Source organism: Cyanistes caeruleus, chromosome 11, assembly GCF_971803275.1.
Source record: "Cyanistes caeruleus chromosome 11, bCyaCae1.hap1.1, whole genome shotgun sequence".
Classification (NCBI taxonomy): Eukaryota; Metazoa; Chordata; class Aves; order Passeriformes; family Paridae; genus Cyanistes; species Cyanistes caeruleus.
The window spans coordinates 18,935,872-18,953,204 of record NC_141711.1 but is presented as its reverse complement, the minus strand read 5'-3'; the positions used below and the strand labels follow the sequence as shown (position 1 = coordinate 18,953,204).

The 17,333-nt window shown below is 42.1% G+C and overlaps 1 protein-coding gene across 15 annotated transcripts in view; it reads left to right on the top strand.

Annotated features, from left to right (window-relative positions):
- The window catches only part of IARS1 (isoleucyl-tRNA synthetase 1), a 94,514-nt gene extending 78,032 nt beyond the window's left edge, over window positions 1–16,482 (top strand). For 9 of the 15 annotated variants that reach the window (XM_086846042.1, XM_086846044.1, XM_086846040.1 and 6 more), the window contains 8 exons: window positions 317–420; window positions 699–794; window positions 1,587–1,763; window positions 5,229–5,340; window positions 6,277–6,402; window positions 10,782–10,925; window positions 11,782–11,934; window positions 15,883–16,482. In XM_086846042.1, coding sequence (XP_086702168.1) covers window positions 317–420; window positions 699–794; window positions 1,587–1,763; window positions 5,229–5,340; window positions 6,277–6,402; window positions 10,782–10,925; window positions 11,782–11,934; window positions 15,883–15,965 — 995 coding nt within the window. In that variant the 3' untranslated portion in view covers window positions 15,966–16,482. Of the gene's footprint in view, window positions 1–316; window positions 421–698; window positions 795–1,586; window positions 1,764–5,228; window positions 5,341–6,276; window positions 6,403–10,781; window positions 10,926–11,781; window positions 12,102–15,882 lie in introns of those variants that run through there. The other 6 variants (XM_086846034.1, XM_086846033.1, XM_086846030.1 and 3 more) reach the window with 1 other exon arrangement.
- The last annotated feature ends 851 nt before the right edge of the window (window positions 16,483–17,333 follow it).

Genomic DNA, 17,333 nt, shown 5'->3' with positions numbered 1-17,333 from the left:
GCTTAAATGGAAATTGGGAGTTGGTGGAGTATACAGGTTATTTTTAAGTTTTATTCCATTCAGATGGTTCTGCACAAACAGTTGCTGAAGTGCTTGTGTTTTAGTGAGCTCTGCTGCCTGGAGAAATGCTTGTGTGAAAAATGGGAACGTGGGATAATCCGGTGCTGCTTACTAGTGCTTAACTACTGTTTGATTGCATTGCCAGTATATTCGTTGCACATGTTTGGAGTCTGATATTTGATTAAAGCTTTCTGAATTTAAAATTGGGGGTTTTACTTGGATGGTAAAAGATGCTCTCCATATGCCAATCCTGCAGGCAGCATTGTTGTGGAAGGACACGAACTCCATGGGGAAGATCTCCGTCTCATGTATCAGATGACAGAGGGATCTGCCCAGTTTGAGGCACACTCCGATGCTCAGGTATTTAATTGGTTACTTCCTTTATTTTTTTTATTCAGGGAAGAGTTCCTCAGGAAGCAGTAGGAAAATGGTGGGGTGAAAGCTGGCTTGGGTTTGTTAGTTCAGGTAGTGTAGCACTTTTCAGGAGTGTGTGAATCTTGGAGCTGTTCAGTGCTCTCTCCCCCATCGTACTTTGTACATGAGGAACTCTCTAAAAGTATTCTGAGCTCCTGAGAGTGTTACTTCCACTTTGTTCCCACTTTGTCACCTTTTCATCAGTGTTCTGTGCATTTGCTCAGGTTTTGGTGCTGCTGGATGTGACCCCAGACCAGTCCATGGTGGATGAAGGAGTTGCCAGGGAAGTGATCAATCGCATCCAGAAGCTTCGCAAGAAGGTGAGCAATCAGTGGGGTGGGACAAGGCATTTTCATTTCCTTTTCAGCAATCTGGGCAATATGCAGCAGAGACTGCATTTTTAATTAAACATGAAGTTCTGTATCGTTTACTACTCGTGTGGCTTTCTGATTGGATTCCCTTGCAAGAGCTCTAAAGGATGTGTAGAGAAAATTTCTGTGGGACTTGTTATTTTGGAAAAGATATCTGTACAGTTAAGGCTGCATAAATCATAAATTAATAGAAAAGTCTGGGCTGGAAAGGACTTTTCTTTAGCATAAGACTGAAAAACTACAAATTTTTACCAAAATAGAAATTTTTTACATTATATATATTTAAAAAAAAATCTGTGTAGATTTTATATATACACACACCTATATAGTGTTTTTTTAAAATATATATATATCCACACCTATGTAGCTTTATATATTTTGAAGTTTTTTACATATATGAAACTTGAGGATTTATTTCCGTATAAAAGAACCAGGAAGGATTGTGGCCATGAAAACGCTCCCATGTGTTACTGGATGATTTACATTCAGTTTAATAACATAAAGCTGTAATTTATTTTCACTGTAATGAATATACTTAATCTTGCCTATTTTCCCATGTTTTAAGATTCTTTGTGTTTTTGCAGAAGGGTTGTTTTTTTTCTAAGTCTTTTGTGGAAGCTTTTAAGAGCTGCTTGATAAATACCTTTTTTTTTTTTTTTTTTTTTTTTTTTAACTTGACAAGTATTCCTCTCTTGGTTTGTGGTTTTGCTGTCAGTAATGGTGTGTCTGTGTGTCCTGCAGAGGAACCTGGTCCCCACTGATGAGATCATGGTGTACTACAGGGCCCTGCCAGAGGGGGAATACCTGGACTCTGTCATCCAGCAGCACGCTGAGTTCATTTTTGCCACAATAAAGGCAGACCTGAAGCCTTACCCGGTGCCTACCTCAAAGGAAGTTCTCATCCAGGAAACAACCCAAGTAAGGAGGAAAAGCACTCTGGCATAGTTCATCTTACTTGCTTTCAACCCAACAAGCTGCTCCAGTTAAAGAATAATGGTGTCAATATTTATTTATGGGATAGAGCAGATATTGTTTTCTATTTATAACTTTCTGTATTAGTCTTTTTTGGTTTATAAAAGAAAGGAGTTGGGTTCTGTATGCGTGGTGTTTTTGAAAATCAAGCTGCTTGGATACCAGAGTAAATAAATGAGGCAGTTGTTTGTGTAAATTTAATACACAGTTATTTGTACTTGGATTAGGGTGTTGTTTGAACAGCCAAAATGTTGTTGCTCTGATTTTTTTAGATAATAGACTTTTGTATTAGAACTACTCCTTCGAGGCTAAATTTGGCTTAAGACCAACTTGTTTAAGGATGTTTTTTCCTCTGCCCTGTATTGCTGAAGTTGTCTGTTGTAAAAGTGTAGTTTCACAGTTCAAATCAGCAGCAATTTCTGTTGTTTACTTTACTTCTTCTTACATATTTGATGATAGTTTTGCCATGGTTTTACTGAAACTTACTCTATTCAAAAGACATTCCTAGCAGAACTGTGAATGAACCATTCTTCAATGTAACTGTTCTGCTGGTCCACAAAGATTAATTCACAAAAGAGTGTAGGATCTACCAGACTTGAAATTTGATTTACAGAATGGCTGGGAAGGCAGGGAATAGCTGCAAGGGAAGGGCACATATCATCCATCTTGATAGTGTGTGTAAAGGAAATGTTTTACAGTTATTAATGGCTCTTCTGAAGTTGTACAGATATGAAACAAAGCCCTGTTTGGCCTTTTTCAAAATGATCAGTTTCATCTAGTGACAGAAAGGGGGAAAACACTAAGTAAATACTGTGCTTGAGAAATTACTGAAAATCTTTAAGTTTCTCCTAAGTATTCATTTGATACTTCTGATGGACAATTTGATGTAAAGTCAACATCAAATTTGAATTGGAACGTAAAAGCAGCTGGAAATACAGTGCTGGGAAGCACCTCTCTGATTGTCTGCCTCAAATCACCTCTACCTGAGCTTTAGTGCTGGTCACTGTGGCTTTCCAGGAAAACTTGCATCTCTGTGCTAGTACAGTTCCCCCCCCACTTAATTTAATCTTACCTAAATCTAATTTAGTGTATTTTAGTGAAGAAAACCATTGTGGAAAGATGAGTGTTTTGGTTTAGTCATAAATAATGCTGTGTGTGTAGAGATGAAATCCTACCCTGACAGCAGGCACCTGACCTGGTTTTTATGGATAGAACTGATGGCTGTCATCTGGATGTCAGCAAAAACCAGGCAGTCCTTTCAGTTGTGGAGATGATGAGCTGGTGTGTGACCCTGGGAGAGGTTTGTAGGTCAGGCCATGCATTTGCACAAATGTTGTATTTAAGACAGAGGAAATCTACAGAAATCCTCACTAAATGACACTGTTCTGGCAGCCAGTTCCGTGGGGCTGTTGATAGCTCAGTTTAGAGAAATGCAGTTGTCTCATTGTGAGTATCCAGCTGAGGGGGCCTCCTGCCACCTTGAAACCTTGGCAGGGAGGGTGTTTCCATGAATTGGGCTTGTTCTTCTCCCTGGAGAAGAGAAGGCTCCAGGGAGAGCTCAGAGCCCCTTCTGGTGCTTAAAAGGGCTCCAGGAGAGCTGGAGAGAGACTTGGGGTGAGGGATGAAGAGACAGGACACAGGGAATGGCTTTCCACTGCCAGAGGGCAGGGTTAGATGGCATTTGGGAAGGAATTATTCCCTGTAAGGTGGGGAGGCCCTGGCACAGGGTGCCCAGAGAAGCTGTGGTGGCCCCTGGATCCCTGGAAGTGTCCAAGGCCAGGCTGGACAAGGGCTGGAGCAAGCTGGGACAGTGGAAGGTGTCCCTGCCCAGGGCAGGAGGAATGGAAAGAGATGGTCACTAAGGTAAAGTACCTTCCAACCAAGCCACTGCAGGATTCTGTGAAGTGCTGCAAGTCCTGAGTGCTGAGGGGGTGCAGTCTGCATGTGGAAAATGTAGGCACAGAAGAACAGAAGTAATGCACTTGCTCATTATTATTTTATTTTAAGGAGTCTCAGTTACAGAATCGTAGAAGGAGTTGGGTTGGGGGGGGGACCTTGAAGATCTTGTAGTTCCACCCCCTGCCATGGGCAGGGACAGTCACCCCAGAGAAACTCCTTGTGGAGGTGCTCTGTGCCTGCTGCAGCCTCTTCTGTGCTTGATGTGCCTCTCAAGTGTTTGTCACACACTCAGACTGTAAAACAGATGTTACAGAGGGAAACAGATGACTGAGATTTCAGTGCAACTGTCAAGTGCTCCTTGGAAGTCTCTGTTGCTGGGCCTGCAGAGATGGATTGCTTAGGGCAGATGCTTGACTCTGTGTTCTGCTGCAAGTCCTTTGTCACAACAAGAACAGTGACATGAGAAAGCCCTTCCTGACAAATCCTTTCATGTGAGTGTGTAAGTTAAGGCAGCTGTGGCAGGATCATTGCACCAAATTTCTGGAAGTTGTTCAGAGGAGTAACAGGAGTCTGCTTGATGTTGAGTATGTGTGAGGACTAGAACAAAAATGAAATGCACTCTGTCATTTTTGCATTTGTTGTGATTACATTCAAATCATTACTTCTAGGAAATTATCTGGAATCAATTTTTACAAGGCTTTAATTCTGAGCTCCTTTCCCAAAGACTTGCTCCAAGCCACAGCAACAACATAAAAAACAGTTTCTCAAACTCTTGGGGCAGAAAAGCAGGTACTTGAAAAATGAATTTTGGATTGTTGGTAGACTGGATAAACACAGAATGGCATTTGTTGCTGCATAAGTGTTTTTCCCTACTTTGTAAAAGGACTTCAGTAAAGAATGACACTTCTGAATTTGTCTGTCACCCTTTGGACTGTGTCTCTTGTCAGAGCCCATCTCTGAGTTTCCAAAACAAAATTGCTTAAATGGTCTTTTAGTACCAATTGTTCATGTTGGTGATGTCTGGATCTTTTTTGGAAGATCCATGTTGGATTTCCTGGAGTGCCTCCAGGTCTGATGGGGTCACTGGTACCTCCTGGAGAGATACTCCAAGGCCGGTGGTACCGAGGCAGCTGTGACCCAGGGGGTTCTCAGAGGACCCCCAGGGATGGTGGAGGCTTCTCCAGGCAGTGACTGAGAGCAGGGCCCTGGGCAGTACTCTGAATTTCTCTGCAGGACTGTTCCTCTCAGGTAGATTTGCTTTGGGGTTGTATTTTGGGAGGGTATCATCACTGATCATCACTTGGGAGAATCAGGCTGTTTATTCCCTGCTTTCTTGACATCTGGTACAGGCAGATTTGTGTCTGAAGCACTGTCACTGAAGAAAGATGTGGGAAAAATCCCTATTTTGTGGTAAATAACAAGGCAAGATCTTAGTGTTGTTTATTGAAGGAAATATTTTGCTGTGTTTGTTTAATAAAGCAATATTGAAATAATGCTAATCTCTTTCCTCAGCTGAAGGGATCAGAGCTGGAAATCACACTGGTCAGAGGTGGGGTGTGTCAGTCTGTTGGCCCAGCCTGTGCCTACGTCAACCTCAAAGTTTGTGTCAACGGGACAGAGCAAGGTAGGAATGAATATCCCCAGCTTGATTTGTCAGGGCTGGTGTAAGGGAAGGGAGAGTTTGGAAAAGGTGAGGTGAATGCTGGAGCCTGAATCCATTTGAAAGATGCTGCAGCCTCCCCTCCAGCAGGAGCTTTAAATAATTATTGAAAATAAGTTTATTCAGAGCAAAACCATACCTATCCATGATTTCTTTTGAGGGAAACTCTCCTGTGTGCACAGGAGTTGTTATTCCTGCTCCAGGGAGAGTTTGTGTCCGAGTATCTGTGGGGGGTGCACTCTGGATTTGGGGCTGTGCTGGAGAATTTGTAATTTCTGCTGTAGCACTGTGCAGGAGGTGAGGCCTGGATGTGGAGGAGATGGTTTGATAAGCTCAGACAGGAATTACAGGGATTAAAGGAATCCTTAAAAGTAGAAAATAGCCTGACTGTCTTGGGCAATGGACATGAGTGCAGTGATGTTGTTACAAGGGGGAGTTATATATTAAAAAGAGAGAAAAAAAAATGCACTTGGGGAGTTTTTTTCTTGCATGTATATTGACAGTTTATGTATGGAAATAAGTGTGCCTTGTTGGATGTGGTCACAGAGCTGCTCCCTGGGTGAGAATGAATCCAGCTGGAAGAGCTGATGACCATCTCAAAGGGCACAGTCTGTCAGCTTTTAACCAATATAATACTGGGTTGTGCTTTAGTAACATACAAATGGAACTGCATTGTTAATAAAAACAAACACAACTTCTGCACGATAAATCTGAAGTGCACATCAGTCCATTTCTCTGTTTTCTTTCCCCTTTCCCAGTAAAAAAAAAATGGGAAGATGCAGTGTTGCCAGTTTTAAATTGGTTTAGATACTCATTGGAAGTAATTAGCATCATTAGAAAATCATTAGAACTTGGATATTGCTTCCAAACTGCATTTTAATTTCTTAATTTTGGTTTTAGATGGTGTATTGCTGCTGGAAAATCCAAAAGGAGATAATACCTTGAACTTCACTGGACTTGTAGATGCTGTCTCCTGCATTTTTGGTCTTAAAAATTCCAAACTGACAGTTTTTAATGGAAACACAGGTAAATGGAGTATGACAAGGAAAATTGAAAGTCCTTCTAGCAGCAGCTAGGAGTCATTTACTGTATAATTATTTACTGTGTAATTTATATCTATCTAGCTAGCTAAATCAAATTGACAAGAAAATGAGTAAGGAAATACTCCATTTTATAGTACTTAGCTTATGAAACTGTGTTTATAGTCACATCAACATGTTTCCAGAAGCTGCTGCTAAATGGTGCTCATCTGTTATCTTGCTTCCATTGCGGTTCTCATCAGGACAAAATGTGATTTATTTCAGTGTTTCCACTGGGCCCAGGCTCTGCTGGATCTTGATGGCGAGCTGCCATCAGCCTTCCCATGCTTTCTTTTCCCTAATGCCTCAGTAGGCAGGGTGAGAACTTCAGCTGAATGCAAACTGTAATCTGTAGAAGAAAAATGTTGCCTTTCCACCCTGAAGAACCTTGAGGAGCTCTGCATTTCTTCTTTCTTTATTTTCTTCTTTTTTAGAATGTTTTCGCAGCTTGAACTTTGTTAAGGCACAAGAATGTAAAAAAGAACCAAACCAAAACACTATAAAAATGGTAATTGGATGGCTGCAAAACCTTTCATGAGTGATTTTTTCACGGAAATATTACTGAAGCACATCTGAAGGGGAGGTACTTGAATTGGCTGTTTTGGGGTACTCCCAGGGCTGCAGAGGATCACCAGTTAATTTCCAACAGTGACATCCATACAGAAATAGTCTGTGTGTCACTGTTGTCATCTCAGTCCTTAGTTTCCTTACTTGCTCTGTCCTGAGAATATTTCTGGGAGGGTTTTGGGGGTTTCCCATCTGCTGTCATACATTAGCTCACTGTGATAAATCTTCCAGATCATGCTCAGCTGAACAGTCCTGTCATACAAAAGGATTAATCTTTGCTTTCAGTCCAAGGGGATTTAGAGGAAATCCTTTAGTATCTTCCTCATGTTCCAGTTGTGTTTTGAAGGAGGAAATGGTTTTCCTTGAAATCCTTTTCAAGAGTAGGAGGGATAACAGTGTGGTCCATGCCTGCAGAGGGGGGTCTGTACTTGTATTGTTCATTGTCAACACAGATAATAAGAGATGACCTGCAAAAAGTGCAGAAGAGTTGGGAAACTCCCATCTCACTAGGTTTATAAATAGTTTGACTCAGTATTTGGGGGTTTTCGGTCATTTATAGGATAAAAAGATGCAGCACAAATCCATTAATGCCAAAGTCCTAAAGGAAATGGTGGAGACAGCTGAGACCTTCCCTCTTCCTCTGCTGTAGTAATAAAGGCTTTATTCCTTTCCTTTCCATGTCACTTTTGCTCCTTGAGAACCATTTTGGGACTTCCATCTTGGCATGCTGATTTTCACATTTGAGTATATGTCAGTGGTCTGGGCAGAGCAGGGTATTTTCCCTGCCCATTTATTAACCATATGGAAATTCCCTTGGAAAGATGAAAGAAAGATTATCAAATTGGCTTTTGTTGCAGTTTGTCACGTCTCAAACAAGATTGGTCAGCAGATGTGGCTCCCTGAGGAGTCACAGTTCAAGGCCTGTGCCAGGAAAACCATCCTGAAAGGTGTCAGAGAATCGAACCAGAATTCCAGTGTTTGCTTTGGGTACAATCCATCTGCTTTATCTGCTCAGCCTTGGGGTGGATAACCACAGGTGAGGTCTCCTGGTGACTCCAGGGCCTCTGTAGGTGAGCAGGAGCTGGAATCAGCCACTGTGTCCAAGAGGAATTGCAGAGAAACTTTGTGCACTTCAGACAAGTAATTTCTGAATAGTTCCCACGTGCGTTAATAGAATTGGGACCCAGTAAAACCATATTTCTGGCTCCTAATTCCCTTCCTGTGGTTTCTAGGGCTCTCCACTTTACTTGCAGTAATTTATTATCTTGTTCTCTAATTACAATGAAGGTTTCCTTAGGGTTGTGCCATGGCACAGGATCAGGCGGTTCTTGTATTAAGGGAGGCTCAGATGTGTCCTGTCCCTGCTTTTCAGCGCAGCATTGGAATAATGAGATAAACATTTCCTCCCCAGCAGCATGTTAAGGTATTTTGAGGAACTGTACAATCCCCAAACAAGGCTCTGGGACTTGCACTGACCTTGAGAAACTGAAAATAGAATTAGTCTCTTTCTACATAAACAGAGAACAACAACAACAACAACAAATTCAAAGGGAAGAAGCTGGGCTCAAGTCACATGGTAAAAAAAGTTGTCTGTGACTTTTTTTCCCCTCTAGATCGCTGAAAAGGCTCAAAACTTCTTGTTTGGGATGCTTGTAGAATTGCCCTCAGTTTTTATGGAAGTAGCTCATATTGAAAAAGATTTATTTAAAACACCTTCAATATGTTTATGGGAAGAAATGCATCTGTAGATCATGTAGGGCTTAAAAAATAAGGGAGGGGCAAGGAAGGTGGGACAAAAATCCCCCTATAAACTTTTCGAGACATGTCTTATTTCATCTTTATGATTTTCAGATGGCTGATTTTTTAATCTTCTTTTTTTAAAAGGCTGTGAGGTACCTTAGGGGAGAGCATTACAACTTAAACCCCAGCTGCAGGGAGAACTGACTTTTAAAGTGATTTTGATGAGCACTTGTAATACTTGCTTGCCTTCAAGTCTATTGATACATATGAAAAAAGGATCCATTTTTTCTTGCTTTTATGGGAGGTTTCTGTGAACAGACTTCTCTGACAGCGCTATGCCTGAGCTCTTCCCTGGGAAAATGTCAGTGCTCCTGGAGTTCCAAATGCTAATTGTTAATTGGGAAACCCCCATTACTGCATCTCGGGCCTCCTTGCCCTGCATGGCTCCACAGGGATGCTGCCAGCTGAGGAATGGCAAACTGGGAGTTACTGGGGCCAAATATTCCCAGCTCTGTCACCCCCTACTCCCCTGTGCTCTCTCTTCCCATGACCTGGAATTGCTGCTTTAGGGCTGTGCTGGAAAAAACCTGCCCTGGCTCCTTTCTATTGGATGAAATCTTGGTAATTCATCTCCACTTGTTAATTCACTTGTTTTCTTGCTTTCCTGAAAATATAACCAAAGGCAAATCCCCTTCCTGTGCTTGAGCATGTGCCTGGCACCTCAGACAGGCCAGATCAGCACTTGGCTTTTGGTTTCTTTTATCTTTAAACCATTACAAATTTATATAAAAATACATAAAAGTTGATATTTAAAATACACATTTCAGAATCATAGGTGCAGCCCGAGATCTTTGTGCTTCCTAGCAGTCTTGGAAATGCTCTCCAGTGCATCCCACTCTGTTCTGTGGCACTTGACAGAATTTTGAGAGCTTGTAGCTTGTGATTGTTGCTCACCTTTTTGTGGGATTAGGGTTTTTTGAGGATTTGGGGTTTTTTTTTGGGAGCTGGGTGGTTGGTGTAGGGTTTTTTTTATTTATAAGTTCATAAACCTACAAAATGTATACATTTATAACTTATTCCCATTGAGACTCTTTCAGGTGAACTGATAGAAAATGAGCTTTGTACAGCTTAGGCTCTGTGACATGCAGTAGGGCTGCTGTGGAATGAAAACCTGTTTGCTGAAGCTGACAGGTGTGCCTGTTCCATATGTACAGGAACACACAGTTCTGACAAGAAATTAGATGCATCAGTTCTCCCTGGATTTGATCTCTGGAGCTCTTTGCAGCAGAGAGTGATGTTATTCTTGTGTATCTTGAGTACGATGCCCATCAGTAGCTCTGACCTCAAGGCTCAGGCAGTGCTGTAGAATTAATTTTTGTCACAGAAACCTCATCAGCTTCTCCTCCCAGCGCTTCCAAGGATTGCTTCTGATGTCCTTGGAGACAGGGCTCCTGGTTTGGGTCTGGTCTTCCTCCATTTTCTCCGTCTGCCTGCCTGGAGTCATGTGCTGGATCATGAGCTGTAGTGTCATTACACACAGATACTCATGTAGGGGGCTTTATTCATGAGCCATGACTTGAATTTTTTTGGTTTGTTTTTCCTGGAGTTTAATATATTTAATATTAATAAATATCCTGATGTTGCATAGTAATACATTCCCAGTGCTGCTTTGGCCAGGGGAGTCTGGGTGCAACAAGGATCACAGCTCTTCATGAGATAGGAATGGTTGGCTTGGGTGAATAATTTCTTGCTTGTTTGAAGCTAGCTAACTGTTTTATTGCATAAGTCACTATGTGCATAAGGAATATTACATAGGAGCTAATTTCCACAGCAAATGAAGCACCCCCTTTGTATTATTATGAAAACCAAATATTTCTATACAAATTCCATTTTCCCAACAGAGAAGCTCTTGAGGACAGGATTGTGAAGGAGGAGGCACTGCTGCAGTGGGGTCAGGAGTGAGACAGCCTCCTTGTCAGCTCCTGGGGGTGGCCTGACTGGTGTCACTTTCTGTTGCAGAGCTGATAAACCAGACAGACCTGCTGGGCCTCAGTGGGAAGACTCTGCAGGTGACAGCAGGGTCAGCCCCTGCCCTGCCCAGCTCCCCCAGTGCCCTGCTCTGTCAGTACATCAACTTGCAGCTGATCAATGCAAAGCCACAAGGTACGTGGGCTGCTCTTTCACAGCCTGGGCTTGCTGTCATGCAAGTGCTGGCCCTTTTCACTTGCTGGTACACAGGTGTTGGTTTTCATCAGTACATGGTGATTTTCTTTATTTTTTTCTTAGTGTGTACTTACTTATAAAAACAATGTTTATGCTTAGCTTTTCTCCCTCTTCTCCAGAGAAAAAAAGAGAGCCTATTTGAGATAAGGGGCAGCAGTTAAACATGAGTCCCTGGGCATTGTTTCCCTCTTTATGACCATCAGCTCACCTGTGCAGCTTGTTGTAAAAGGCTGAGTCTAAAACAGACCAAGTTTGAATGAAGAGCCAGCTCTTTACCAGGACATTGGAAACAGCCTGGGAGACATTTCTTAGTGCTGTTTAAAAACCAGATGAATTGTATTATTCACCTACTCTGGGGTATAAATATATCTGTGTGTAATTCTGTTTCCTACTTGCTAATCTGGCATTCTGAAAGCTCACCTGGGAGCAGCTGGGTTGTTTTAGTAACTTGCTCTTACCCTGTGCCCTGGTATGAGCCCTTTCTGACACTACTGAGAGTTTGCAGGAGCCGAAAATGTGGTTTTTACAAGGGATTTGATCATCTGTAGGTGCTTGGTGAGTTTCTGCACGTAGTGGTTTCTATGTCATGTTGAAATATTTCATGTTTCCCAGACTCTGTGTTATCCTGTTGACCCATGTAAAGAAATTTTCTTCTGTTGGCATTGCTAATTTGTCTCTCAGTACCATGAAGAAATAGAGATGAAATGGAAGAAGAAATCCTAAATTTCAGTTTACCCAGATGAATGAAGTAATTTCATTTCTTACAGTAGTGACTCAGCTGTTTTATCTTGTCCAGAGTGCCAGAAGGGAACAGTGGGAACTCTCCTAATGGAAAACCCTGTTGGTCAGAATGGATTAACCTACAGAGGTCTTCTGCATGAGACAGCAAAAGTTTTTGGGCTCAGAAGCAGAAGGCTGAAGTTGTTCCTGGATGAAGCACTAACTCAAGGTAAGCACAAACCTTTGGATTGCTCATCTGAGGATCCTTGGAATTTATTGTTGAGGAGCAGCTCATGTAACCTGAGATCCAGTTTAATTACTAAATCCGTACTGTTCACACATTGGTTTGTAATTTTGCCCAGTAATTCAATATTAGCATAATAAAATCCTTTAAGCAAACACATAGATTTAGAAATTCTAAGCTGTAGTGCATTCCCTTCATGAAATGGCCAAGGCAAGTTGTATAAAAGCTTTTTCCTTCTGCAGTAAAGTTCAGTCAGCAGCAGGAATGGCAACATCCTGCTGAATGACTGAACAGTGAATCCCCTCCTGGAAGTGAGTCTACAGGAGGAATATTTAAAGAATCTGGTCAAACTTTTAACATTCATATTGTTGCATTGTCTTGAAGAGTTGGAGTGGGTGGAAAAGAGTGTTGGATCTCTGGTAGAGCGGTGTGGGTAGGTCAGACTCAGTAGGGCAGAGCGGTTTGGGGTACCTGGGAAGCAGGAAGCTTCAGCACATGCTCACAGGTCTGAAATGCTACAGAACCCTCCAAAACCACTGAGAGATGTTGGTCAAAAATCTCTGATTCATGAGAAAGGTGTGACTGAAGCTGGAGCCACCTGTGGTGCTGAAAAATTGGACCAGAGTGATTTGGGTCTTCATTTGACAGAGAGAACAGATTGGAAACTACATGGTAAAAACCCAAACAACTCCAAACAGGGATTCCTGTATTCAGGAGAATTCAGCTCTGAATGAAACAATGCCAAGGGTTCTGTCTGCAGTGTGTCACAGTGATGTGGTTTACGAGCTGTTTGGGAGGGATCCATGACATTTATTGGTTTATCACACATGACCTATCCAGAAGTTGGACATCCTGCTCAAACTGCCCATCTCAGGGTGGGCTGAGCTCCCTCAGGAGGTGCTGTCAGTGTGGAGGGCAGGAGGGGCAGCTCTAGTGCAGCTGCTGAGAGCTGGGTTCACTCAGGTATCCAGAGGATTCAGGTGGAATAGGTTGGAATCTGAGCAAGGAAGGGTGGGGGGGTTTTTTGCTGTGTTTTTTTGGCTGTTTGGGTGTTTTTTATTTCATATGACCTGAAGTGCGTGTATTCAAAAGCCATTTTTGTAACTCAGATGGATCTCAGATGCTGATGAAACTTTCTGGTGATAGTTTGGGCAAATACCAGAAATACTGTGCTGAGTGGTGTTAACAGAGAACTGGAGCCTGGAGTGTTTCAGCACGAGGGGTAAAAACCTAGAAGATGAACCACACTTGGCTTGCATAAACTAAAAGGTATTCTGCCCACCTGGGCATTCAGGCATTCAGGAGCAAGGGATGTTAGGCACAGTTCCTCTTTGATTCCTGTCACTGATACAGCACCAGATGATTCTGTTTGGACACTGAAATAACCACTATGGGAAACTGCAGAGCTTTGAAAGAGGCAAGAAGCTCTCAGGACAGGAAGATGTACAGGCAGAACAGCCTTTAAAGCTCAGTTGAAGTGAAGAGTTTTAAAATGCCTTCACTTGAAAGGGGAATGGGTTAAATCACTGTAACATTTGTAGTATGGATTCTCTAGAACTGTTTAGAACTTTAATTAAAGTGTATGAAGTGACAGTTGACAGTGATGTGAAAGATCAGGTTTGATAAGTCCTCCAGGGCCAAAGCAACTGATTTGGTCTCTTTTAAACTCAGAACAGAGCTTGGTCCTAGAGGTTTAGTTTTGCAGCTAATGCCTTGTAGCCACACTTCTGCTATCTCAGATTTAATTTTCAGCATTACATTTTATAAGTTTAAACACTGGCATAGCTGTATTTTATCTTCACATCTCTTTTTTGTATGATAAATAAGTGCTGCATATAAAAACACTTTGATGCCTCTAGAAAACATTAGGTCAATTAATGTTTATCTATATTGTTGCAGCTTTGTAATTCCCTATTCATCTTGTGATCAATCTGTTCAAGGTCTTACCTTCAGAACAAAGTTTAGTCTCTTGAGTAGGTTTTTTGTGGTTTATTCTAAAAATAAAAATGTACTTCCTGTTAACTGTTTGAAACATTTGATGAAAATAACCCATGAATTGGAAGGTTGGTGCCCGTTCTATAAAAAGGAAAAACAATCACTTGGTGGAAAATGAGTTATTGGTTTTGAAAAGGTTATTTTTGTAAATGTTTTCAGTCCAGGCAGCTGGGCATCTGCTGTCTGTTGCACAGAAACTCACCAGCTTTTCAGAAACAAATGTGGTTTTCACTCCTCCTTTGTAATGTTGGAAAACACTCCAAAAATAAATGTTCAAGTGGTGAGTGTTGCTTATTCCTGAGCTGGAGAAACACAGGTTCCAGGTACCTGATTGATCCACTCTGGGGATGATGGGCACACTTCATGTGCTTCCCTGCAAAGCCCTTCTATGGAGCAATTGGCACAGAAAGGAGGGTGTCCCTACAGTCCACTGATAAATCAAATTTCCAGATTTAAAACTAATTATTGTCATAAATACTTTTGGAAATAGGTTCATGTACGTTCCTCATTTTTCAGGATCTTAAAAATAAATATTTAATGGGAGACTTGGAGACCCAAGTTGACAGTTTGTGTGGCTGCTTCTGCAGACCACGCTTTTTTACATCCTGGTAGAACATGTTCCTGGGAAGGAAGGTCAGTGAGGGAATAAAGCCCCAGTTGCTGAATTGGATTATAGCTCCACTCTTCTAGCTCTGTGGATGGATATTGAGTTGTTTAAGGAGGAGTATTGCAATGACTCCTGGAGAACACTGTGATCCATGAAGACTTCTCAGTTCTCTAATTAACAAATGGCTTTCAAAATCAGTGCAGATTCTGTGTGTTTAGTCTAAAAAATGAAATACTTTTGGGGCAGGACACTGCCAAAGGGTTCCTCCTGAAAACCCCCAGCCAGTCTGGATGTTATTAATGTGTCCTTTGTGCTATCCCTGGTGCCAGATCCTCGCATTATTTTGTATTTGCTCGGATTGTCTGCAGGGGTTCCAGGATAGACAGTGACAGTGTGACTCCAATCCTTGTTAATCTGAATTTCACCAGTATTCCTGTGCTTCCACCTGCCAAGTTTCTTACCACTCTGAACTTTCTTAGTGAAGAGGCCTTGGGGGTGTTTGTTACTGGGGTGACTTTTGTTCCAAGGCTGTACCTCCCAGTTTTCCAAACACTCTGCTCTCAGTGGGCAGTTTGCTACAGCTGATGGGTGCTGGAAGTCAGCAAGCACCAGGCTTCTTGGGAAAAAATTCATATTTCACAATGTAATAGTGAAAGATTTCCAGCTCCTGCAAGCTTTGCGGGTGACTTTCCTTAGACACACATGGGATTACTCTGTGTTTCTTGAGTAATTACAACCCTGAGTCAGCCTGTTGGAAGTGTGCTCTGTCCTTCAGAGGTTTGTTGGGACTTTATCCTGTTCCAAACTCTGTGCAGGTAGCTCTGAGAAGATATAGGGAATTACCCTGTATGGTAAGAAATTCTTCAGGCATACTCAGCAAGATTCCAGCAGTAGTTTTTCAGCAGGTACTGGTACAGTCTTTGCTTTACATATAAACTGTTTATGAGGGACTCTGGCTTTCAGTGCATTGTGTTGTGCTGTTCCTATTGACTTCATATCATGGTGTTAGAGTTTTGTGAACTAGGTGCTGCTCTGTCAGGGTGTGAAGGTGAGAGCTGGGGGCTGATGCAGACTTTCAAAAAGTTCTACTTTGGAAGATAAAGCACGCTCTCCTGCTCTTGCAGGGACGCTCCTGACACGTGGTGACCCTTCCTTTCCTAGGCTTTTAACAGAAGGGAATTTCAAGCTGAGCAGTTTCCATCCCAGTCCTGCTCTGGTGGAACCAGCAAAAATGTCTGAATAAAGCAAATTTTAAAAAAAAAAGAAAAATGTTGATAGTTTTGGTAAACAAGAGCACTAACTGTTTTTTCTCTCTCCTTTCCTTCATTCAGAGATCACAAAGGATGTTTCTATGAAGAACCTGAATACGAAGACCCTCTATGTTCATGTCATACCCACCACAGCTGAATGTTGAGAATTCCAGATCTATGATCATCTAGACTTTTTTCCACAAAAAAGGAAGTCAGAGGAAATTGTTACGCTTTTAGTTGAACATCCAAGTTGTGTATGGTACTTTTAACATCTCTAGTGGCACACAGGATGTTTTCTACCAGTGCATGTCTAATATGCTGCTCTTTGGTTTCAAATACAATGTATTTTCATTCTGTTATCTTAATACGCTGTAAAAGCTGTTCAGAAACCTTAGATATCTATGCATATAATTTACCTGAGAGAAATGGGACTTGTACCTCAGTGATGCTGTTCTCTGCCTGTCATTTGTGCAGAGGACATCTTTTCTAAACCATGAAAACTTGTTACCTTCAAGGCTCTCTGATATATATCCACCATCCCACAACAGCTTTGTAACTTATTTAAGGGTTATCCGGGTTTGTTCATTTGTACTAGCTGGGTTTTCATCAAGTGTGTGGCTGTTAATTTCAAATGCTCCCTGATTTCAACACTTGGAACAATAAATTTGCTTCATCTCTAGACTCTTGCTTCCCTGAGTTCAGAGTACTTTGCTTCCTTAGGATTTCTGAAGAAGACTCCTCTGAGAGCTCTGTATGGATCAGAGGCAGCCAGAGACACCTGGGATGTGACAATGCTGGACACCAGTGGCTCTTTGGGTTGTGGTGCTGACAGGTTTGGGGGTTTGGTTTGTTCAGAGGCTTGGGGGAGAGTTGTTCTGATGCAGAGCCAGTTTCAGACTGAAAATAGTTGGGCTTTTAATTGTTGTAATAAATACCCAATACGGCTTGTCAGTGTTTCAGTGTTCACTCGTGTACCTGCCAGCAGGGGAAGTAACAGCCCACCTTTGGCAGTGCTGGGGGTGTTTTTGCCTGGTTCAGCTGGGGATTTAAGCACATCTGGGTGTTCTGCACCTCCCTGGGGCTCAGTCAGTGTGAGCCTTGGCTGTCCTCACCCTGTGCTGGGCAGGAGGTGCTGCTGAGAGCAACGGGACACACTCTGCAAACAGGGAACAGTGGAGCAACAGCCTGGCAGAACAGAGACTTGCTGAGCATGTTTTTCCATTCCTCTGTATTTTTCATCTTTACACTATGAGCAAAACCCAAAGCTTGCTCCTGATAACTCTGTATTAGTTGGAATAACTATAAATAGCTGTTCTGTGTAACTCCTGTGCAGTAGTGGACTGTACCAAAACTGTAGGGACTCCTTTGAAGTGAACCAACTTCCTGGCACTCAGCTCACAGAAAATTATTTTTATCAGTGTTAAAAGTGGCTGTGCCTCCTGAATCACTGGCCTGTTCAGGTTAATGAATCCTGGACATTGCCCTCTACTTTTACCTGGAAGTCATCTGGTTTTTACTGACATAGTGACATG